At 43.0% G+C, this 25495-nt stretch overlaps 1 protein-coding gene across 5 annotated transcripts; it reads left to right on the top strand.

The window, feature by feature from the left end:
- Positions 1-23503, top strand: FGF8 (fibroblast growth factor 8). 5 transcript variants are annotated; one of them, XM_048504825.1, is made up of 5 exons: positions 1-44; positions 5250-5286; positions 7357-7537; positions 16612-16718; positions 22398-23503. In XM_048504825.1, the coding sequence occupies exons 1-5, from the start codon at positions 28-30 to the stop codon at positions 22683-22685; spliced, it is 630 nt and encodes a 209-aa protein (XP_048360782.1). In that variant the 5' UTR covers positions 1-27; the 3' UTR covers positions 22686-23503. The 5 variants fall into 5 exon arrangements, with proteins under 5 accessions (XP_048360782.1, XP_048360783.1, XP_048360781.1 ...); XM_048504826.1 differs by lacking the exon at positions 1-44 and adding an exon at positions 4283-5057 and having other exon boundaries at positions 7390-7537; XM_048504824.1 differs by lacking the exon at positions 1-44 and adding an exon at positions 4285-5057.
- The last annotated feature ends 1992 nt before the right edge of the window (positions 23504-25495 follow it).

Below are 25495 nucleotides of genomic sequence, written 5' to 3'. Positions count from 1 at the left end.
CTTGATCCATGATAGGTATGTGGAGAGATGCATGACACACGTGGGTGAGTATATATGGGTAACAGTGGCATGCTCTTACTTGTTTTTTGTGATCGCCTTTAGGTTCAGTAATGTATGCCTTCATGAAAGGTAGAATATTTCTGCTTTTAAAAATGTGAAAAGAATTATTTATCAGGGCTGTTATCTCCTGCCTTTCTTTAGGGAAGAGACCTTGGTTTAAAGCTAAGGACCAATTTTGCTTCATCTTTCTATCTCTCGGAATACAATAAATCTTCCAAGAAGTTGATACAATGGGAGTTTAGAAGTGTTACATGCTGATAAAAAGTTTTCTTTTGGTGTTCTTCAACCCAATCCTACAAATCTTCAGTCCGAGGTTGCATCAACCTGAGTCCATTAACCTTAGTCTGCATGCACAGGGTTGCCAATGAAGAGCGGAGTTTTCTTTAGATAATTCAGCATCAGGTTTGTACAGTGACCCCACAGCAATATGTGTATGATGTTTCTAGTGGAAAATCTGCTACTGAACATCTGCTTGCATATAAAGCTAGCAGCAGGGTATGAATCTTCAGAATGTAGCAGCAAACTTTCTCTTCTTTTTTTTTCCAGAAGCATTTCCAGTGAACAGGTGAATAGGCATATTTGGAGGGAAAAATTCTGTAACAAAAATGCAAACTCAAATCTTTGTCATGTGTGCTGTACAGGTCCCTTTACATTTTCTTTCTGCTCTTATTTAATTTCCTGTTACTATCACGGCTAAACATATCCTAGTAGAGTATTTTCTCTTTAGGATAACTGTTTTGCAGGTGGTGCTGCTGCTGTTGTGTTTTCAAAGAACAGAGGGAGATTTTCCAATAGTAACTTCCAATGCTAGTTACAGGAGGAGCCTTTCTTGAGTTCTGCAGCAGAGCTTCAAAAATAAGTGACCAAATGGCAGCAGGAGATCCCCCTTGCTCCTCTTCAACAGATGAGTCACCTCTAAATAATCATTGTTTCTTATTCCCTTACATTTTGTACACAGCACAGAGCTATCAATTACTTGCAAGATCAGGTAAGAAGAGTTTATTGGAGAAGTAAAGAAAAATCTACAAATCCTGTTTTGGGGCAGTCTCCTTAGCATGAGTAAACTGTACCTTTTAGATACGACTGATTCCTTCTGTGTTCCAGAGCAGTAAGTGTATAACATTTATCCTGTGTGCAAGGAAGAAAGTCACCCTAAAGTTCATGCCATATTTATTTCTTGACTTAGAATGCTGAATCTATGTGCTAAGTGATTTACCAGTCTTGGTATAACATGAAATACCTGGCTTCTTCAAAGTGTTGTACTTCTACACAGGGTGCATTGGTGGCCACTTCTTTATCTAGTACCAGATGTGGTTGTTTCAAGCAAACAAAAGACCGTTCCCCATAGAGGAAGCTGTGTGCGGTTGTAGACAAGGGAGACTAATGAAACCAATTCACAAGCGAATAGCTGCACCTACTGGCGAAGCATCTTCATCTTACTACTAGTTTGCAGTTATTATTGCTGTTCTGACTTCCTCCTGTTGCTGCTTCTAAGTAGACAATTGAAAACCTCATGCTGGTGTAAAAAGGAATCAGAAAGCTAGGAGTCTGAAATTACATTGCATTTTTAAAAAGCATGTATGTTCTCTTATGACATCCCTGTTGGTAGATGGTTGAAATTTATGATCCCATTTTTAATTGGAGTTCAAGGTGTCCTTAAATCTCAAAGAGCAACAGACAGAAGGTGGCACTGATGGCCTTGTAGCTTTCCTCAGGAACATCGAGAATGAATGAATACTGTACTGGAGACAGGATATTTGGGTGCTTCCCCTGAGTTCACCTTGTGGGAACTCTTTTCAGAACAGTTTTTAGAACGGTGTCTCCTGTTTTGTGCATAGTTAGCATTACAACTACTTTGAAGGAATGTTTTTTTAAGCAACTCACTTCCCACAAAAAAAGGTCTTTGAAAAAGAGTATACAAGAAAAAAATAATTTTCAGTGTTAAATTCAGTGGTGACTAATTTATTCAAATGGCCTTCAGGCTAACCAAAGCATTTGGGTAATTGGATTTGGATAGAAAAAAGTGCTATTTACAGTGTGTTAACTGGCAAAGAGGTATCTGGAGGAGATAAGTAGATTTTTGTACAGGGGAGTTCAGTGACTAAGGTATGAATAAAGATACTGTATTTTACTGCTTATATATTGGAGTGGGGGGAGGGGTTAGTTCCTACTAAACACAAAATTATACAGAGGGTATTCCCACTCCTTTGCCCTCCCCTATTTCCAATGCTCCAGAAGTTAGTGGGGCTGCAACTTTTGGCCTTATCAACTTGCAGAGTAGATAAAGTTACCTCTCAAACAGAAGGTGTGCAGCTTCTGAACCCTTGCAGAGCTCCCCCCACAGCTGACCTGTCCTGTTGTTTGGGCTTGAGTTCAGTTATCAACCGAGGGAACATTGCTGTGTTTGGAGGCACTTTAGAGGTTTGGGATAGGTGTTTGTGCCACCCGAGTTTCCCCAAATGGCTTCATTTGCCTTGAAAGTGGTGAATGAGAAGACAGGGTAAGCGGATAATGGGACTTACGAAAGATAATGGGCACTGTGGCTTATTTATTTGTTTAGCGGAGTGTTTTCCCCCCTCCCCAAACTCTTGTTCTTCAGTCTAATCCTTTTAATGTCTCTCACTTGCTGTGGTAAGCTTGCACTGCCTGTCTCAATCCACAAACCAGATTTCTCCAGCTCTGTACATAGGTGCTGTGGTGGCTCTGTTCTTAAGTCACTGCAAGAAGGAAGGACCCAAAAGTGCACTACATGTCACGAGTGAGAGTAGCAGCATCCACAGTTGCGTGGTGCTGGCTGTTATGCCTGGACAGCATGGGGAGAAATGTTTGATGCTTCTCATCTCTCTTCTCCTCCTGTCCTTCAATCAATACAATCTGCAATAACGCTCTGAAGGAAGCAGTAAGATGCCCTTGAGTGTTCCTCTAGCACCTTCTCCCCTCTTCTCCCCTGGTTTAGACTTTGACAAAAACTTACCTTCCCTTCCTCCATTCTTATCATTTATCGCTTTACTGATGTTTCAGATTCTAAGTGAAGAATGCTGGGATGCAACTCTGGTTGGAAATTACAGCTTTCACCCTGGTAGTTGTGTGTTGAGGGAAAAGAGCTGTGGGTGTGGACACACATCTCTGCTCAATGTACTCGTTGGCTGAGCTACATCACTTGTAGATTGTTCAGCTATGCTCGAGTGGGCCTTTCATAGAAAATAAAATACTGGGGAAGGGGAAGCCATCGCCTGCCTCCATGGACATGTCGCATTGCTACTGCTCCATCATGCACACTCACAAGTGCCACTAATTGATCTTGCAGATGATAGTATTGACCAAGTCACAGATGCATCAGAACAAATACCATAGTCTTACCCGCACGGAACATGCTCACTCTACTACCATAGGTTGACACTATCTATGCCACCATGAGTGCTTTTCATAGAAGAGAATGTTAAAGCAGCCCCTCTTATGTGTAAAACATTCGGCCCACTTTTTAACAAGTAGGGATTTCAAATTCTATTAATTCTGCTGTCCCTTGTCTGCTAGATACACTACCACTCTGCTCACACCTGCAAGACAAGCCCAATGTATGCTCTGGGGCCGGGTGACCCACAGGCAATGACACTTAATGACAATCATTAAGTGCTGTACCTTATGATTCTTGACAAATGTATTTTCTTTTATGTACACTGAGAGCATATGCACCGGAGACAAATTCCTTGTGTGTCCAATCACACTTGGCCAATAAAGATTCTATTCTATTCTATTTTTACCTCTACACTGCTGGCTGTACTGCTGGCTCCTGAGGGCCAGGGCTGCCAGCTTTTCAGCTAGCCCCTCCAGATTCCCCTTTAATATCACTTTGCTCTGCAGCAGCTACCAGGTGATGTTATTTCCTGCCAAGCCGCAAAAGGCTTCAAGGGCCAACTTCGGCACGTTAAGTTTCTTAAAGGGGCCAAACTTTGTCCTGGGGGCCAACCGGCAGCTCCACCAGCCGTGCACGTGCTTGTCGGGGCTATTGCGGGCACCCAGGTGTCTTTCCAAGCAGCTTCCCATGCACGCAGCCCTGACTTCACCCACGGGTCGCCCCTCTCCTCCTGCCTTGTGTCAGCTAAGCTGCGGGGGGGGGGGTAGGGGGGGTGGAGAAAGAGCGAGATTCCCAGAAGGTGCGCCCCCCCCGCCCCTCCGCCGGGATGCTTCAAGAGGCAGCCGGCCGGTCCCGCGGGGGGGGGGGGGGCATCCCCGCACAGATGCGAAGGAACTACTGGCACATTGGCGAACAGCTCGCAAGAGGAGGGACCAGGGCTGGCCGGGCTCGCTCCCCAACCCCCCCCCCCCCGCCCACACCTACCCCGCCGGCCGCGGCTCCCCTCCCCTCCCGCAGCAGGGCAGGGCAAGGCAAGACTCCGCGGTCCGAGATCTGGGGCTCCAGTTGCCAGCTGGCCGGAGAGCGCATCGGACGCCGGCCCCCCGCGCTCCCTCCCTGGCAGCCCTCCCGCGCCCCTCTCCGGCACCAGCTGTCAGCCCCGTCCGGGCAGGTCGGCTTCTTCCTCCCCCCCTGACAGCCGTGCTGCCCACCCGCTTCTTCCGCGCGCTCTTCCCCTGCGGGGGGCAGCTTCGCTTTCCCGGGATCGTCCGTCGCCTCCTCCAAAGCCCCCTGTCCGTCCGTCCGTCCGTCCGTCCGTCCGGGGGCTCTCCGGGGCATGGGCTGGCCGGCAGCGGACCACCCCTGAGGCCAAGAAGCGCTTCGGGGACCGGCGGGACGAGCGGCGCTCTGCACAGGGGCCAAGACGCGCCGGGAGAAAGGGTCGCAGGACAGAGCGCCCCCCCCATCAGGGCTTCTGCAAAAATCAGAGGAAGGAAGGGGGCGAAATCCAACCCCACATGCAAGCCCCCCTCCCCAAATACACCAGCCAACCACTCCTGCTTCTGCCCCGGTAACCGATTAAGTTCCAACGCTGCGTAAAACCGCTCAGGATGAATCCCTTCTCTTCTGTGTTTAGCTATTTGTAAGTAGCCGTGGATTATTTGACTATTCGCGCTCGCCCTCCCTCCCCCTTTGTCAGAAAGAACCCCCACCCAGCCCCCGTGAATTTTCCATCTTTATTTCTGATCCATTTCAAAGGCAAAAAAAAAATCACCTCACCATCTACTTTGTTTTTTTCCCCTTGTCCCCCCCACCCCCTTGTCCATCATTCTAGGCTACTGCACTTGTTTGCTCTCTGCTTGCAGGCACAGGTAAGAAATAGCTTTCTTTATTACTTCTTAAATACCTTTTTTCTTTTTTTTGGTATGGCTCTAGCCAAACGGGTGCTAAATAGGAGGTCCCCGATGCTTTATTTATTCATTCAAGAAAGAGGAGGGGATTTGCAAAAATGTAGATAGCAATGAGATAGGAAAAGGTTGAGCGGCCAAAGCCGGAGCAGAGAATTTTAGATTGATGACTGGGGTTAAAATAAAGGTAGATGAAAGTTTAGAATGGAAATGGAGATTGCAGACATACCAGCCAGGATCCTGCAATGATGTGCAGGAAATGGTTGCTGATTTGTTTAAATTGCTCTGCAGTATTTCTTCAAACCAGCAATTTTTAAAGCTTGTCTAAATTTATTTTTGTTCAAGGAGCATAATTCTTTTAAAATTCACTGAAAAAGTTAAAAAGACTGGAGTACTTGCAAGTTTTAATCAAATATCAAAGATTTCAGTACAATCAGTTTTGAACGCTAGTGATTAAACGTGCCGCTGTTGCATTAAAGTTGCAGTCTGATACCCTAGAAATCTATAATCCTTCTGGTGCAGTATTGATTGCAAATCCAGAAAGGGAAAGACAAATGCTTATGCAAGAATTCCTCCATAAGAGAAAGGTGTAACAGGTGTAAAATTCTGAGTTAAAAATTGTGATCTTCCCTCAATTTTGTACAATGAAATTTTTTTTAAAAAACCCTGCTGTGGGTGTGAGAGAGAGAATATGGAGTTGTGTATAAAGCTTCAACATTTGGAGGCATTGGTGCAAAGAGTGTCTGGTTGTCCACATGGTCCCCTCATCAGAGCTGGCAAGGGAATCCAGCGATATTATCAAAAGAACCGTGGATAGGAAATGTGCACACACAAAGGAAAAGAGAGGGAAATTGTCAAGGGAAGACTTCTGTAAACTCTGTCTTTTGGGGGGAGGTTCTTTCCCATTTACATGGAACAACCTTCGGGGTTGACATGGGGGCTGGAGGGGGGAGATGTTGCATCGTGTGCTGCCCCCCATGAGGTTGAAAGGAACAAATCTCCTCAACATTTGCTCTGAATACATCTTTATAAATGTCAGGGGCAAACTAAACCTCTTCAAACTTAAAAGAGGAATTGGAGATTTAGAGGGGGTGGTAGAATTCTCCTAAGACCAGGCTGGGAGAAGAGAGAAACAGATTTGGGTAATGGCAAAATCATTGTGCAGCTCCACAGCCTGAGTTGTTCCATAACTGAACATACTCCTCACAGGCTTGCATTTGCTTTGAATGTGTGGGGGTGGTGGGAAACCCACAGCTAGCCTCAATGTGTATGGAAGGGCTCATAAATATTAGCTGGAAAGACAATTCCAAACTGCCTCAGCTGCTGACACAACTGATCCCTGTTTAAGGAGGATAAAATACGACTGCCTTTGCTTCTTTTTGCGGGGGACACTGGTCACTCTGGTCCAGGGCACGGGGACCTTGGAACACCATCGGGCAGAACTCTCAAATGGGTGGGCCCTTTGAAGTACCAGCAAAGCAAATAAGTTCAGTTATGGAAAACCCAAGGATAGATCCTCATATGCCACCATGATATTATGTATTCACACAGATATGACTGGAACAGCAAGTAAAATCTGGTTTGTGTTTGCTTTGGTGGTCATCTGGAATAGTCACAGTGATTAATACAGAGCTACCTTGGATTTTAATTTGTTTAAATAGAGCTGGGACCTTTGCCTAAGGTGGTTCAATTGTGTTTTCAATCTGCTTCAACTCAGTGAAGATCTGGGGAAACGTGGAGCTATTTTGATGGTAAAGCAAGAGCCAAAGGCACCTGATTCTGAACCCAGTCACCAGTGGTTTCCTTATTCTGGGTTCATTTCCTCTTGACAAGATGCCTGGTTGGGGTAGGATTATAATTTCTCAGTTACGAAGCAAATGCCAGAGTTTCATACAGCAACCCCTATAATAACCCTGGCTCTGCTCTGCTCCAGCTCAATGTTCTCTCAAAACGCACCTGGAACATGCCAGCATAGTGTTTCTCGGAGGAGTAGAGATTATAATGTTGTGTTGTATATTTTTCAATTTCCTAAAGGTAACTGTTCAGTCCCCACCTAATTTTACACAGCATGTGAGGGAGCAGAGCCTGGTGACCGATCAACTAAGCCGGAGACTCGTCCGGACCTATCAGCTGTACAGTCGGACCAGTGGGAAGCACGTGCAAATCCTGGACAACAAGAAAATCAATGCCATGGCAGAAGATGGAGATGCTCACGGTAAGGCTCACGCAGGCGGGTGGGGAGGGCAGGCGGCAGAGTAATTGATGATTTCCGCCCCCTTTGTCAGCCAGAAATCATTACAAGCATGGGGGGGAGGGGGTGTGTGATGGAAGAATGTGGCAATCAATATTTATAATAATAGTACATTGCTTTCCCTCTGAGGATTTGAATGAAAGCTTATGTAGAGGAGTGTGGGGTTTTAAATTTTTTTGCACCTGATCTTTGGCCACTCAGTTGATGAGGCAGTAGACATTTTAAAAAAAAAAAGTCAGTATGGACCGGAAAATGCCCAAGCTGTTTAGAAGTGCTGGATGGTATGTGGCTAAAATGTAGCCCCTAATACAGAAATGAAGACACTTGGAAGATACAAAAGCCCCAAGTTTTCCAAAATCTAAGGGAGTGCCTGCCCATCTGTGACCTGAGTGGAGCTGGAAAGTCAAGCTTTGGTGACCAATTGAAACCTATGGCAGATCCTGGCAAGAGATCTCCTTCTCCAAGAAAAAGGGGTGTGACTGGGGATTTCTGGGGAGGGGGGAAGTTTTAAATACTTTCACTGCGAGGGTTAACCTAAACTTTCAAGTGACCAAAGTTGGTGTCAGGGGTGACAGGGGTGTCAGCAAGACTAGGACTTAAATAGACTGTACAGCCTCCTCTTTGTAGCTTTCCTTGTGGGTCACCCCATGAGGTTAGGAGACAAGCTACAAGCTCAGTCTGTTGGAAAAACTGTACGTCCCCTTGTTGCAGTTGCACATATTTGTATAGTTGTGCATCACGGGCTTCTGCATTAGTGGCAATTCTTGCTTATGAGCTCTTATGCAGTTTAAGATTGGCTAAAGGTTTTATGCTGAACTTTAATAGCTGGGCACTCAGTGGATTCTACACATGTATATACATAGATTTCAACCTTTCGAGCAAAATATCTCAACTCTAAACTAGGTATATGATTTGAAGGAGGTCAGTTTGTTTCCAGTGAGCAAAAAACCTTTTAAACATTTCTTATAAGAAAAACAGCTTGCTGTACATTTAAATAACAATGTACAAAAAGCCCAAAATGAAGCAAGAGAAGCAGCTTGAAAAAGAAAAACCTTCCTATTAAAACATAATAAAAAGGTTAAGCATTTGAAGAGCAAACTGAGCAGTGATCTAAAACAGAGAGAGAGAGAGCACACAAGCAGTTTTTCAGATGTACAGTTTTAAAAGAGTTGCGAGTCTGTAAATGTTAAAATAGAGGTTCAGGATTGTTCTGTATGAATCTCTGGAGAGACCCCCATGTCTGGAAGAGCTATTAAAACTCTTCTTACTTTCACCTTTTTTAACATTTCCTGAATACTTTCTCCTCTTCGCAGTCCAGTTAGGGGATCAAGTGTGCCTTGCTGCATTTTTCCTGCATCTACGTAGCCGCTTTCCCTTCAAAGTTTGAGCATGAAACATAATTTTACTGGGATAAATCTGTCACTGAAGTGAAAGAATAGAGTTGAAAATGTTATGCTTTCCCCTCACCACACCAACCTTTCACACCATTAACAACCTGTATTAAAACCTCAAAGTTTTATTTTTTAAATCATATTGATCTGACTTCCTTCTATTTATTTATTTTTTGGGGGGGTTGTCAATAAAAAAGAGATGTATTCCTTTCAATGGCCATTTTCTCTGCTGTGACACTTTTATGGCTGATTTAAGGTCAGGTCAATTTTTGTCAGTTATTTGTCTTAATTGTCAATATTGGACTTGACTTTCTAATTAGGAGTGGTGCCCCATGGATGATAAAATGTGGTCTACCTCTTCCAGAGTTATTTAGTAATATATAATCTGGATTAAAACAGTTGTTACCTGTATGAATGAAGGGCAAATGGTTTTAGAAGTAAACTACAGAAGTGAACTGTAATAAATTTTAGCTGTCTGGGGGGGGGGGGGGTTTGAGGGCTAGTGTGTGTTGCTAGGGGCAGGCTGTCTGGCACATTTTGGTAATTTAGAATTGGGATATCTTTTCCACCGGCATGTCTTTATAGGCAGTTTGTCCCTGTTCTTTGCATTCGTGCCCTGCTGTTAATCCAGGTCTCTGCTCCAGAGCAGAGTTCCAATGGGGCCTGCCAAGCGAGCAGTGATTCAGCGTTGGAGGCCGGTCACCAAAGAAGCTCGTGTGGCAAGGCAAAGCCCACCAACAGGCAATAAATCAGAAAGAGCCTTTGAAAAGGTGTGGGGGGGAAGCATGTGGTGCTCGGCCTCTGTTTAGGGCTGCTTTTCTGTGTCTTTCCATCAGTCAGCAGAGGAGAGCATGAAAATTGATGCTCTTTAAACCTTTTACTGCTCTCTTGATCGACCTCCCTTGCTCGTGCCCCCCAAAGACAGATAAATAAGGGGACCTTGTCTGTGTGGCTCAATGAAGAGGAGTCAGGGGTCCAATTGCTCTGTAGCGGGGGGGTTTACAGATGTTAATATTTTATAGGCAGAAGAAGTGCTAAAATTAAAGCGGTTGTAATGGGTCGGAAGGAGTGATGTGATGCTGTAATTCATATTCAGTGCAACCTGCAGAGGAGGATAGGGGGTGGGTTTCAGCTGGAGCATCAAGAGCTGAAAGGGTGTCTGATTCATGTATGCCTTTTTGCCTTATATGAAGGGTCCACTTGCTGTTGCTGGTGAGTCTCCGGCCAGTGACATGATTGTTTCTGTAGTACTTCATTTTGCTTGTCCTTCTGTGTTAGCATTAAGTGTACTGGTCTCTGCTAAAGAAGTGAACTACCTTTTCCTTGGCCAGGGGTAGCAGAGGGCAATTTTTTCATGTACCTGAGACTATGGTGGGTTTTTCAGTTTTGTAGTTCAATATTTGGTAGGCCAAACAAGTATTTTGTAAAGGAGGGAAAGACAGACAGTTGGAAAATGCTCTTTATTGGGTAGATTGCTGCAGATGCCAACCTTACAATGACCATACCAATATAATAGGTTGTGATTCCATGTTGCTTGATGGTCTCTACAGACTTTTAAGAAGAAAGCTGTTTAATGTGATCAGGCCATTAGGAGCCTTCCTTTGGAGCTTCAGTATCTCATGCTTAGTTTTTTTTGTGCCAGTTTGCATCGTGGTATCTTCATACCCGAATACTCTTCTTCAGAAGAGCCTGCTTTCCTTTCAAAACCCCAAAGATACCTTCTTGTGTGAGGATATGTAGGTGCCTATGTAACTCACCCAGATAAATATTTACTGTGACTTTAATCAATGAGACATTCATTAATGTGCATAAAAGAGCTTCCAGTCACAGATTAACTCTCCTTGATTTATAGCCCCAAGAGTGAAATTTGTGTCCTACCCATGTGACAATAACTTTTGCATTCTGAATTCCTTGGTTCCCCTTTAACTTCTGTCTAGTTGCAGTTGAGTGCCAGTTATTGGGCAGACCACAGAACAAATTATACAATCCCTGCCTAGAGGTCTACAACTAAGACGGGACAGTAGCGAAGGAAGATGATGGCTCTTCTTGATAAAGGCTTCAAGGTCATATTGGGGATTCCTAAAAAGAACACACTGAGAAGTGTAAAGCAAAGCATTGAAGGACAATCCTATTCAGCATAGCCCACCATTTGTCCTGCCTGTGGAAAATAGATGGCAAGAGGGGAAAGCGGAACCAGTGTTAAGATCTGTCTTGCAAGTAAATTGCAGTTGATCCTGAGATGAAGAACCAGTAGGGAAGGTTCAGTGCTGGAAGTAGATTCAAAGCATCCTTTTGGGCATTTCAAACAATACTATCAAATATGCAGAAGCAGCTTCTGTTGGTTTTGGGCTCTAGTTTTTTTTACCTTAAGAAACGGGTTCTGTTTCAGGCATCTCGTATTTGCCCAGTTTCAGATTGCATCGTATTATGCTTGGGGAAAATGAATATTTCTCTTGTTAGCAAGGCCCATTGTCATTTGGAATATCATCTGGGATAGCATTCTGTGGCATGATCATCTATTGGATATTTCCTCTGATATCACTGGCAGTGAGGACACACCAAGACCGGCTGAAAGACTGTAACTGGCCCAAGGTCACCCTTCCCCTCTGAGAGGGTCTATATGTAGGACCACTCCAAGTGTCACTTGTGAAAACCCCCTATGTCTTTAAGTCTTCAGCTGGACTTTCTGTTTGCAGTGAAATGGGTAGATTTCTCCAGAATGTCCACTAAATCTCGGCAACGTCTGTCCTGTGCAGGTGGCATTCTCTTTTATTATCCAGACTTTTAAAGTGGGATGAAGGAACAGTACCTGCAAGGATGCTCTTGCCACGATTCATTCTATTAGTGGCTGGTGTCATGATAATACATTTTACTGGGAATGTCCAGGGCTAAGGCTACAGTGTAGTAAAATGGATCTGCTGGTGGTATGGAAAAGGAAAGCGGGGCTTTGCATTTGTTGGGTCTCCTGACTGAAGTAGGCTTATTAAAGTAGGTTCTGCATAGGGAAGATTAGCTGACCCTCAAAACCTGCTTTCCTTTGGTAATTTCTGGAGTCCTTTGTGTAAGCTCCTGAATGCTTAGAAATGAACTTTATATTTATGTCTGTAATAGTGCTAGAGGTGGAAGTGCCTCAAACATCATATGGATTCAATAGGGGTAAATTTAGTTTGGAAAACGTCTACAAGTTTTGCCCTCAGTTTACTGCCTTCCATTCTATTTTATCACTTGTTATGCGTTGTAGGTCTTGGATTCCAGAGAACAGGCGCTGATTTGTTCATTTCCAACATCCCCATAGCACTGACAGCTCTTTGATGTATATGGAGACTTAAGAGATGGTTCAGCCAAGTCAGGAATGCTGGTGATCCATAAGCTTCAGCAATTTTCTATACTTTTGTGCATTGCTTACTGGATCTCTGCCATTATTCGGTTGGATCAGCTTTTTATGATGGCTTGACCTGAATATGAATTGTACCTTATCTGTTCTCAGTTACCTGACCTACTTCTGTAGACCTCCCTCTCATTAACACTGTGTATTTCTTGTGGGTCTTTTTGTCTTGCCTCTCAGATTGTCCATCTCATGTTCTGTTCATCACTTTGCAGCTAGCCTCTCCTATACACTTTTCACCCATCAGAGTGCTCCTGCTGGCCTAGTTTAGGTATATGATCCTTTGAATGCTCAGGATTAAATTTTATGTGATGCAGCACAGACGTTTAACCTCCTGTCTGCCCTAATCATGTATTAAAAGGGGTGATTTCAATAACAGACGGGGCACATGGTTATGGGGAGAAGAACTCTGCTGCTTGCCTCTATGATAGGCTCAGTTTTTAAACAAATATGCTGGTGAAAATTGTGCTGAGTTTAGACCTCAGTATATGAGTCACTGAAGGACTTGGCAGCACCAAAAATATGTAGCCTCATCCTGAATATGTATCAGAACATGCTCCCATACATTCAGAATTTCCTCTGGAATCAGGAGTACTTGAAATATTTAAAAAGAGAAAGTGTAGGACTTTGATTCTGAAGCAGATGCAGATTTTGCATTATTTTATATACTATACAAATTGCAACATAGTTGTAACCTGCACTTTCCCAGGTCTCCTTCGTCCAAACTGTAGGACAGGAGAAGACTCTGACCTTCAATAGCTTGTTTGGACCTATATCATTTGTCCCAGGGACATAGTAGGCGTGGGGCATAATAGGTGTGGACATAATAGGCGTGAAGCCACAGGTAGGAACTGGGACCTTAAGTTGTTTGTTACTTTCCCACCAGGAAGTGGGGAGATGTAGTCCTTGATGGCTCTGATTTGTGCATGGCTCATTGATGAGGCTCAGACATGAGATCCCAGAAGAAAAAGAAGGGCTGCAGTATCTGTATGCAAGGCATGGTGAATGCCGCTCACTGACACTGCTTGATAGACAAAATGGAACCTGTACTTGAAGCAGAGAGAGTCATGATGTGCATAATCAAAAAACAAAAAAGAAAAGGCAGCTTGAGTTCTGCTTTAGAAATGCATCCTCCTCTTAAGATCATAATGGAAAAAATTAGGTTTCCAAGACTTTGTCGGATTCTCGGGCACCTTGACTCCTAAACAAACAAACAAACTATACATAGAACAATGCTGCTGCAATGTCCTTAGTTTTTCATATACTGTAAGAGGGAAAGTCTGGGGTGAGTAAGAAGACCCTTTGGGGCTGGCTGGCTCCGGCTCTTTGGGGTTCATGCAGCAATGAGAAGGGGACAAGCCATTGATCCATGATTTGCATAGCTACTTCAAAAGTCAATCAATGCCTCCATTAAAAAAACTGAGATTAAATCAATATGCCCTCTCAACTCTCACAAAGGTGAAATGCAATAAGGGCTATCCTTACCCTTCACGGCTTCCTCTGCCAGTTGCAAAGTCAGCATTGGTGCCAAGAGAGACACAGCCAAAGGACCCAAACCATCATATGGATTTTCCTGACCTCCAGAGAATGGAGATGTGCTGAAAGTAAAAGGACAAAATTGCAGCAATACAAAATGTGAGCATGATTAGAGAGAGTGCGGCTGCCCCAATCACAGAGTTGTCTCCATCCAGTCTTTAGATTAACCTTTGAGTTCCCTATTCCCTCAGGAATTGTACTATGTCACATAACTTCATTCTTTCTCCACAAATAGGGGACAAAGGATCCAGATAACAGAGTTTTTTGGATTATGAAGTGGTATGTTCAATTAATAAGAGAAAATATTCAGAATGAGAACTGCTTGTGTTAAGGATGTTTGTTTCTTCAAGAGATCTTGTAATATTTGCAAGTGCTTTTGTGGTTGCAGGAGCAGAATACTAAGTACTGCAGTCGAAGATCTCCTCACGACCTGAGTTCAATCCCAATGGAACTCAGTTGTCATGTAGCTGGTTCTAGGTCAGGGGTAGGGAACCTGCGGCTCTCCAGATGTTCAGGAACTACAATTCCCATCAGCCTCTGTCAGCATGGCCAATTGGCCATGCTGGTAGGGGCTGATGGGAATTGTAGTTCCTGAACATCTGGAGAGCTGCAGGTTCCCTACCCCTGTTCTAGGTTGTCTTAGCCAGCCATCCTTCCAGGGTTAAACTGTAGATGGCTGGAGACATAGTCTGTCTAGTAAATGGCATGATATTGTCACCCCATGGATTGGTAATGAGCTGGTGTTTGCACAGGGGACTACCTTTACCGTTTATTGTGGTTGTATGGTGGTGGTATGTTTGTGTTGTTATGGGTAAATGGATCAGGCAGCCAATACGAGCAGTAATTAACCAGTCCTTGTACATATAGACTTTTGTGTTGTATTTCATGCTGGGCTTTTACTGACTAACTGGCTGCCATGCAGGGCATGTTCTAGAGCTGAGCAATTACTTGAAGCGGCACAGTGAGGAAGTCACTGCCGTGCCACAGGGATTAATCTAGTGCAGGGGTCTGCAGCCTTCAGCTCTCCAGATGTTCATGGACTACAATTCCCATCAGCCCCTGCCAGACCCCTTCTAGTCCTCATCATCAGTGACAAAGGAGGCGATCAGCATCACCTTCAGGCAGGACTGCCAACCTCCAAATGGGATCTGGAGTTCTCCAACTGACCTCCAGACTACATAGATCAATTTTCCTGAAAGAAAAGGCAGATTGGTGGGATGGATTTTATGGCATCACATCCCTGCTGAGTTCCCTACTCAGAATTCGCCCTCCTCAAGCACCCCCCCCCCCCCCCCCAATCCAAGAATTTCACAAGATGCAGCTTCAGGGTCCGCTTTCCCACCTGCTGGGTTCAGGAAGCCTCTGCAGTGCAGGACCAGGAAATTACAGCTGAGATCTTCAAGAGATGCAGCTTGTTTCCATTGAATTAGATTTCGAGCGCTGGATGCCCGAGCAGACTTTTGATTCTAGGCAGACATTACATTTACAGCCTAGAAGTTGCATTTGTTCTCTGTAGTATTATATGCTTTGCATTGCAATCATAAACCACAGCCCCATTTGCAGCACCAATGGTGCTTTGTTGGCAGAGGAATCTGGTGGGTCATTCCAGCCTTAGACTGGAGTAACTCTGTTTAGGAATGCATTACTGGTTATATGTTAGGTAACAGAAATTTTGAAGAGCATAGAACTATGTGGTAGGATTCAAAAACTCTGCTGAGAAATGTGGGAGTGGGAGAAGAGCACTATTGATCAGTGCCTTAATTTATGAAGTGATAGATTCCAGATATACACTGGCGTGCAAATCAGACCTTTCCAAACTAGAAACCCATCCCCTACTACTAGGTGTAGATGCATAAATGTAGACTGCCCAGACATTATGTCCTCTCTAGACCCTGTAGTGAAGTACTTTCTCTGCACTGGAGAAGTCTGTGGCTTAACCTAGCCTTTAACTTTATGCCCCTCGAGTGTTTTTGCCATAATCCTGAAGTTGGGGGGGGGGGGGAGAGACAGAGCCTCAGCCATGGATATTCATTGATGAATAAAAGGTATTCTGCATTGTACTCAGAGAGAAGCGTCCTTCCATGTGCAAGTTGCAACAAGATGACTTGCAACTGAGGATAGAAACATATGCTGAGGGATAAAGGGCCCCCCCTTTTTTTGCTCCTACTGCCCCCTTTTGTTCTGGCCACACATTATTCCAAAGGAAAATTCCCCATTACAACAGAGGGGCTCACTCCAAAACCCTGTAGATCTCACTCCTTATTTATCCTGTGTTCTTGCTTTGGCTATAGATGATAGAGGATACAAAACAAATTATAAAGAAGAAAAAACAAGGGAGAAAATGTTATAGATCAGGAAAAATAAGTATGAACTTCGTAAAAAAAAGTCTCACAGCTCCCCTCCACCTATTCATTCTGCATTAATTCAATGATAAAAAGAAACCTTGCTTGCACATATTCCCTTATATCTGTGCAACGAAAGGGCTAATCTGGGTTTTTTAAAAGATGAAATTGGGAATATAAAGAAGGGTCACGATGTATGTCTGGAGGAGTATCGCCCTCTCATGGCATGCAGCTCTGGTTCCTGTTGATGCTTACTGATGCCGCAGAACACTGCCCGGCAGTGACCTTCGCCTTTGTCATGTGGACCTTGAAATGCTTTTCTTGAGTTGTGCCCCTCTTGTAATCCATACATGACTGATTTGGGTGTCATCTTGTTCCCTCCAGCCAAGCTCATTGTTGAGACTGACACCTTTGGAAGCCGTGTGAGAATCAAGGGAGCTGAGACAGGTTTCTACATCTGCATGAACAAGAAAGGAAAGCTGATTGGCAAGGTAAGGAATCAAGGGAGTGAAATTTGTTTGTATGCATACATGTGTGCAGTGAGGTCAGGAAAGAGCTGACTAGCAAGCAAGACATTGTGCTTTCTCGCTAGATATAGTCAGAGCTATAGTGAAAGTCAAATCTGTGTAGTGGAGAAGAGGCAGGAAACTAGAGTTGGCATTATACACATGTTATGATTTGTGATATTTGTTGTCCCATGGCAGGAGTTAGTCGAAAAACCTGAAAATGCTTTCAGGTTTTGGGGAGCAGTTAGTTTGGGAGAGCAGTTTTTATTTTAGAACATCCCCACACACAAATTTTGTCTTTGTTATGAAGTAAAGAGAAAAAAACCTGTGTGTGATTCAACATTCAGAAACCAGAAATAATATGGGTGTGATATCCTGTAATAGGACTTCTGAACTTCTTTATAGCAGGCCTTCTTTCCATGCTCCTTCTCCCTTGTTCTGAGTCCAGTATAACTTTGGATCCACCTTTTCCATATTTCCCATACTTTTTTGCTTCAGTCTTGGTGAACACCACTAAGTCCTGCAATATAGTCAGCCACATCATTTTTAAGTGGTTCCTTCCTTATCAGGTCACTGCAGACTTAGGATAACCCGATGGGGTTTTTCAAGGCAATATATCCAGAGGTTCTTGGCCATTTCCTGCATCTGCATAATAACCCTGGTATTTCTTGGTGGTCTTTCATCATAATACTGACCGGGGTTGACTCTACTTAGCATCTGAGATCTGATAAGATCAGGGTAGCCTGGGCTATCCAGGTCAGGGTCTTAAACAACTTAAAATATGACACACAATTCCAAAATTGAAGGAGCTGAAATGAAAACCTGGTGCATTAACCTTTTTGTACCATTATCTATTTGGCACCAAAGCACTTCTCCCTTCTTACACTTTTTCCAGTCCAGAAGGAGAGAGATGATCTGAAGACTTGAAACAAATTAAATATCACCATAAAATTAATATGACTAATAGCAATTTAAAGTAATAATCCTGCATTGGTAAATCCGGTGCTGTGAAGGATACAGATTCCTTTCTTCAATGTTCACATCCACTGCACTCTAACAGGAATTTACTATAGCTGCAGGAACATGATTCTGTGGTAAGGTTGTCAGCATCCAGGGGGTGGCTGGAGATCAGTACCAATATGTCGAAATATCAATCTATTGCTAGATCAATATATCTACACAAAAAGGCAAACTATGAAAGGAAAGTCTTGAATACGGCATCTGTATTCTTTGCCCGAACACTAATGATCTTTTATGGTGGGAAGTGAGGGGGGAGTGCCATAAACCCAAGCATCAAGACCAGTGGGCTTTTCTGAGTGTGGTCTGGCAAATCTGTCCTGCTTTGGCAGCGAAGCAAAATTAAAATCATGCTATAAGTGGATTTGCTTGCTGTGGAGAGAGTGGAAAGTGAAAGCGGGGCTAGAGGAAATATATCTGTACAAGAAATCTTGCCGCGTAGACATTCGCCTCTACCACATAGCAAACACCTTGTGTGTAATCGGCCAGAGTAGCCCTGTGTATATGACATATTTCTGTATAGGCGGTCCACACAGAGGGAAAGAAGGAGTGTGCAGGATGGACTCATAAACTGAGCTCATTGGCCCCTCCTTACTTCTATTTGCTTGAATGTGGGCACAGCATCTACCTGCATACAGAATTGTCCCCATGATCAAGAACACTGAACAGAGGAGAGACTTTTGATCCATTGCAGAAGACCACATGCAGAAGTCCACATATGACTTTATGCAATTGGCTAAATAGCTCGTCCTGAGATAGTTTCAGTTCATGGTGGAAGGCTCCTTTTACACATGCCCTATGGTCCTGATCCACAGTGAGAAAAGTGTGCACAGGAATAGAGAACCCACAAATATTGCCAACCCCAGTATGGCCTGGGGCTCTTCTGGAATTACAACTGATTTCTAGACAACAGAGATCAGCTCTCTTGGATAAAAGGACTCCTCTGGAGAATAAACTTTATGGCATCATTACCCCACTGATGTCCCTCCCCAAACCCCTCCCCATCAGGATCCACCTCAAAATCTCCAGAAATGTCCCAACCTGGAGTTAGCAACCCTGGGCAAGGTCCCATCCTGTGAACTCCTTCTCATAACAGGTTTTTGCAAGTATGTCTCACAGAACGTTATCTCATTTGCCACCAGGTTAAGAAGACATAAATGTACAGAATAAGGTAATAGCCTAAATTCAGTCTTAAAACGTGGGAATGTGAAGCATCTCCATGTTTTTGCTTTCAGAATACATTTAGAACTATACTTTACAAAAGGAGACTTGAGAATACATTGTCAGTGCTTGAAGAAGTCACTTGTGTTTGGGGAGAGGAAGGATGCAGGGGAAATAAGTAGGCTTTGGGTTTCCGGTAGCCAGAAGATAATGGGTCTTCAGGGTCCTGCAAAAATGCCTTACAATTAACCGAAATTAGGTCAGATAAGCTGCTACTTGCAATTATGCTTGAACTGCATTGTTTGTACAAGTCACGTCATTCAGTGGTAGAGTTTTTAAATTTTGTTCAGCAAAATCCTCCCCACCCAGATAGTGTTGAGATACAAATTTCTCCCAGTGTCCCTGAGGGTTGCCTTCTCTTTTTTTCTGGAGAGAAAAAGTGGCTATTGTTCATTTGCAATTGTTAATAGGAATGCATGCAGCGCAAGGAAGGTTTTTAACTCTTGGGAGGGTCTGAAGTTCTGCTATAGCTTCTTTGGGCCACTGTGGGAGTTAATTGTCCCAGTGATTTCAAGGAGGATTTGGATATGCAGACAAGATAAGAATAAAAATAGCCATGCTTCACATTAAAGCATGCATGAATTACAGTTTAAAGTCCTCAAGTAAAACTCTGTTAACCTGTCTTTTTAAAACGATGACAAACAATAATAAAATATATTTTATAATAAAATCAACTAAGGGCTAATTCTTGGCTTTCCCCCTCACAGTACAACCCAACCAGTATAGTATTTCTCTCCCTGCACTCTCCATCACAACTTTTCTAACTGGAAGAAAGAAAGGAAAATGACAGAGAACAAGGAAAAAAATAATGCAAAAAAGGGAGAGAGAGAAATTCATGTTCATTTTCTATTTCTTTTCTTTGTTCTTATCAACTTATTTTAAAGATCTGAGCTGGGTACTTATTAAACTGCACACACCTAACCTTCCAAAGTTAGCTTTTTATTGTATAATTCACTGCCTAAGCACAAAATGTGCTGGGCCACATACTGGAATCAACCCTGACAGAGTCCAGTTTTCCCTCTGATGGGGAAACTAGGGTTCGAGAAGAACTTTCTCCTCTTTTGCATATTATTTTGGGTTTTGTTTTGTTTTCTTCTGAGGCATCATCAGTTGCTGCAATTAAAAGCAGGCTGCTGGGCAGTGTGATAATGTGTCCTGTGAATCCTTCTACCCATGCTGTTGTTCAAAAGGAATTTACTCACGATCAAATGGTCCCTGGCTTTTGTTATCCTAGTTTCCAGTGGTTAAATGTTCAGGAATTCACCCCATCAGCCCCTACCAATTGGCCATGCTGATAGAGGCTGATGGGAATTGTAGTTCCTGAACATCTGGAGAGCCGCAGGTTCCCTACCCTTGCCATAGTTGATGGCAACCACCAGGTGTTTCTCTTCCCATTTAACTGTATGGCAGGTTCCAACAGCCTAGGCCCTAGGCAGAAACTGGAATAGAAGGTAACGAACTGTCAGTGATGGCAATATAATTCTAAAGTGTAAATGTAGTGTGAAGACCTTGCTTTTACTCAGCCATGTTGATTCATAGTTTTATAGCACCCCCAAATGGCATTTTAGTTCCAGGGGAGGGTGAGTTGTGCCCAGCCCTGTGAGTGTTTTGTGTACCACTTCTGTGCCTTGGACTCCAGAGCAGAATTTAACCTCTGGAGAATAGAATTTTCAGTGTTAGAAAAGCAAAGTTAGGATTGAGAGAGCTTGAGGTTTTGCTTTTGTTTTTTTATTTTGTTTGTTTTTGGTGATAAAATTTATTGAAATATCTGAAAGTGGTGAAAGACCTGGACTTTCGCGCTCATCACATTTTCCTATCCTTCTAAACCACTCTGAGGCTCTTTTGTTATTTGTTTCCTTAAATTATTTCTATCTTGCCATCTTCTTTGAATAAGAGCAAATAGCAAAGCAACAATAAGTAGTGAACATCTAAAAAGAGTCTGTAATAGGCTAAAACATGCCCAGATCTACCCTCCATCAGATGCACTGCCTTTCTTTCCTTGTCCTTAGGTACTTTAACTCTTGCCAAATTTTTCAGGGGCCAGCAAAACCTCAGATGTCCTAACCAGATCAATATATGTTCTCTAGTTAATTGCTCCGCTTCAGAGTTTTATTTTGAGTGGGGTATTTTGAACCTGAGCTTAGTACAGAATCTCACTCTTATCTCCTCCCTCCACACTCACACACTTTCAGAGTAAGACAAATCTTACACTTTTATATTCCTTTCCTAGTTGTGAGTCTGTGAGTCTGTTACATTCCAATTTACATTTGCCTTGCTTTCCTTCTGAAGAAAATAGCCCTCCTATCTACACATGCAGCACTACACATGCAGCACCAGGATATATATATCTTGGAACAATCAGAAGAAAGTGGGGGTAGAGGAGTTTTTGGTTTGCATTTTGATGCCTGTCAGATACCTTTTGGTCCTGCTTTATTTTTCAGACATTGGGGTGGAAGCTGGAAACAGGCCATGGCAGTTGATGGGGGTACTTGAGGTGTCCACCTAGTTTTGTAGCAGCTGAAATATCCCCATCAACAAACAATAGCAGTGAGCATGCTGCAATATATGCTTTCTTCTGAGTGGTCTATTCTGTGTTCTTTGCAACAGAATTCCATTTCATTGTAAACTGAATAGGCATCTATACAGCTTCTTTGCAGATAATCACACAGTTGCTAGCCTGGTTTACACTTGGTGTTGATGGAAGTTTGAGGATGTGAGGAATACCAGGAATTCACAGCCCAGGTGATTCTTCCTTCCACCCAAGTCTGCCGGTTAGTGTAATGCATTACAGGCAAGAGCTGAAGGTGGCCACCAAACTAAATCCCTAATCCCAGTCCCTAATGAGTTGGGTTGGATACAACAAAGTGATTCTCAATTAGCAATATCCTTGGTCTGCCAGGTTTTCTAATAAGTGTCAAGGTCATTTTGCACCTTCAGGTGGTGCCATCTTCTCTCTCACTTCTGAGCTGCACATTAAAACAATACCTAGTAAGAAGCAGAGGAAAATGTGGACTGGGATAGAGATGTGTGAACAGAATCCTCAGATATTCAAATGAGAGTTATTAGGGATAGTGATTTCTCCTAGTATTATAATTAGTATTGCTAGCATCCCCCCAGCCATTGGATTCAGCATTTTGACTCTTGATTGTATAAAGTGGAAATGTAGTAATTTAAAAAAGCGCACCAGGCAGTGAAGGTTACATAATGGCACCCAGGACTTATTGTATCCAATGCCCAAAGTGCTCCTTCTATCTTCAGATATAAATGGAAATGAGAGATGCTCGAAGAATTATGATAAGAGTACTTGGAGACCTTGTTGCTCATTCTGGCTCTGGAGCCAGAGGAACGTGGAGAAAAGATGGAAGCAGTCTTTAATCACCCGTTTATGGCCACTGTTACGATGTCTCTCTTTGTTCCCATCTGCAGAGCAATGGCAAAGGCAAGGACTGCGTCTTCACAGAGATTGTGTTGGAGAATAACTACACAGCCTTACAAAATGCCAAGTATGAGGGATGGTACATGGCCTTCACCCGGAAGGGCCGCCCCCGCAAGGGCTCCAAGACTCGGCAGCATCAGCGTGAGGTGCACTTCATGAAGAGGCTTCCCAAGGGCCACCAAACCACAGAGCCTCACAGACGCTTCGAGTTTCTCAATTACCCTTTCAACCGGAGGAGTAAAAGGACTCGGAACTCCAGCCCCAAACCAACCCCCTGACCAGACTCACCCTCTCCCACCTTGTGCCTCTCAGGCCCACCCTCTTTCCCTTTGGCAGGAGGACCCTGTGTAGAGACTTATTTGATGGACATTAACTAGAGACTTACCAGTTTATAATGATTACACAGGGGGTGGAAGATGAAAACAAAACTTGATCTAGTTGTTTATAATTGTTTGTTTTTGTGTGCGTTTTTTTTAAACAGAGGCTCTATTTTTGTATTCCAACTTTAAGATAAAAACAACGATGTGTTCACAGACTTGTGAAGGGGTGCTCTTCACTTAAAAGCATTTGGAGTCTGGGGTAGGGGTGGGATTATGTTTAATAGGTTACATTTTTAATATGGGGTAGGAGGTGGTAGATCTAGGGCTCAAAATAGGATTTGCCCCTTCAGTGAAATAAATAAATTTGGGACCAAAGTGCTACCTCAAAACAAATTGTTGAATAGGATGCAGTCCATCACGACCTTTTGTGCAAGTTTCATTTATTTTCTTGGGGTCTGTGCAGGAGACGTTCCCAATATATGGACTACAATCTTGGTGTTGTATTTGTGGAAGTCCCTTTGAGATCAAAAGGTTTCCAGGTACTATTCTGTGTGGGGCTTGCAACCACTGTTATTTTTTTGAATAAGAAAGAGAAGGATGAGAACATAAAACAGAAGGTGACCACTGAATGGCTGCTGCCACAGTCGTGAGAGCTGCTAGTTTTGCTTTGTTTGTTCTATCAAAGGTCATTTCATCTCCAGGGGGTCTGCATTTTAATTGCTGTAGAATTTTTGTTGTATCATCTGTTATGACAATAAAGTGTCACTGAGTTCCAATTCGTATTTCCCCATAATGCCTCAGTTTCCTAAGGTATTTCTTGCCCTTCCAGGAGATAGAGAGGAGCCTATGTACATATTATAGACATGGGGAAGCTGATAGATGTGTTTGATCATAGAGAAGTAAAAAGGGAAGCAAGCAAGGCAGCTGTGCTCCTGCTAACCTAGGTATAATCATGAGCAGTCCCTTGGCTGTCATCCTGAGGAATGCTGCCTGACCCTCCACTTGCCAACTTAGAGACAAAATATGTGTGAAGAAAATGGCATCCAAGGTGACAACTTTGAGAAAGGATGACTTACCAGTAAAAGTAATAACTGAGCAAAAATAGTTGCTGAGCTGCACGCTAATCTCATATCCATCCAGCAAACCACAGTTACCCTTTCTTGAGGCTGTACAGAGTATTCTGATCATGAAACCCGTTGAAAATAAAGTTTGCCCTCCTGTTTATTTCTCTACAGCAGGTTAGAATATATCCAGCAAGCAAACACTAGTATGGATAGCACATTTGTCAAAACTGAATTGTAGAAGCACTGATCATTACTTTAAAACAAGAGGGAAAGTTTCTGACAGTCATATGATTTTGGAAGGAGTCCTTGCAAAGGACAGTTTTAGAGCAACAATAAGAAGGGAAATATTTTTTTAAAAAACCTCAGTATATGAAAGCTGTGAATTGGCTTCCTTTCACAGTCCATCTTTTCTGATGGTGTGTCTTTTTTTCTCCTTGAGGGTTTTCAAAAGTTGTTATTGTGTACAAATTAAATATGAAATGGTTTTGAAATATTTATTGAATACATGCATTAAAATTTGTACTAGTATAAATGAGGATTGCTCTCTGACTGTGTGATTTCCAACAGGGTTAGGAATTTTCCAGGAATGGAAGATGAGGATTGGGAAGGGAAATTTGCAAACAACAGAGGTGGGAAAAAAACCTCAAGGCTCCAAATCCTTTAAGGATTGGCACCTGGCTTTGCTCTCTGGGGACAGGTCGTCACCACAGCTGTTAGGAAGGGACCCAATTGTTTCTTCTTGTGGACATTTTAACAATATAACTAATTGTTTTCTTTTGAAAATGTTCCAAATAGAATTATTTTTCAAAGCTTCTTGTGGTGTTCACCTTTTTAACAGCTTTTGAAGGGAAGTTAGTGGGGTTGCAAGATACTTTAGAAATATGGTCTGTGAGTGAATTCTGATTCTTGGTGCAAATGGAATGCAGATATTTCAAACAATCTTTTAGTAGCATGAAATTTTTAAAAAATCAAACTGTTTCAAGTTAATAAAAGCAGATGGTGGGAAAATTGGATTAGTCTATTAACCTTTTCAAATGGAAAATTTCTAATACTTGACCCCATACAAGTATTGAAGTATGTTCCAGCAAGTTTCTTTACCTATGGTATTTAATTTTAGTCAAGTGTAGCTGATTTTTCTTAGAGACCTTGAAGAGACACAACATCTAGTCAGTATTTTTTGTACTAAAAAGTGATGGGGTAGATCTGACTGCATGTACCTTTCCCTCATACCCTTCTACTCTTCAGACATAACTGGGGGGAAATGGCTTAAAATATTTTACCATGGCCGTATTTGAGTAACTTTGTTTATATTAAGTGTAAGGTTCAGGTACTGGAATACAGATATAATGTAAACATGAAGTTTACTTGGGAATGTGCCTATCTACATAGGTGGATCTTCCAGTTCTGGATAGGAGATGCAGCCCAAGCCTATATGAGTTTCTTCAGCAGTAAATTCTCCTGTGTTCACTGGAGCTTACTCCCTGGTGATGGGATGTAGGTTTGCAACCTGATTTGTGAGTTGATGGGAGGTGTCCTTCTACTGGGGACCAGGATTAAATTTCCAGTTAAGGTATTTCAGGGCAAAAGTAAAAGGAACCTGGCTGATTTCAGAGATGAAGTGTGATGAACAGCTCATGGAAGGAACTGGATATTTTAGGTTTCTATTTGGATGAATCACTGTGATGTGATGAAAGAACTTGGTTA

Source organism: Sphaerodactylus townsendi, linkage group LG08 (assembly GCF_021028975.2).
Source record: "Sphaerodactylus townsendi isolate TG3544 linkage group LG08, MPM_Stown_v2.3, whole genome shotgun sequence".
Taxonomy (NCBI): Eukaryota; Metazoa; Chordata; class Lepidosauria; order Squamata; family Sphaerodactylidae; genus Sphaerodactylus; species Sphaerodactylus townsendi.
This window is presented reverse-complemented; position numbering and strand designations above follow the sequence as displayed.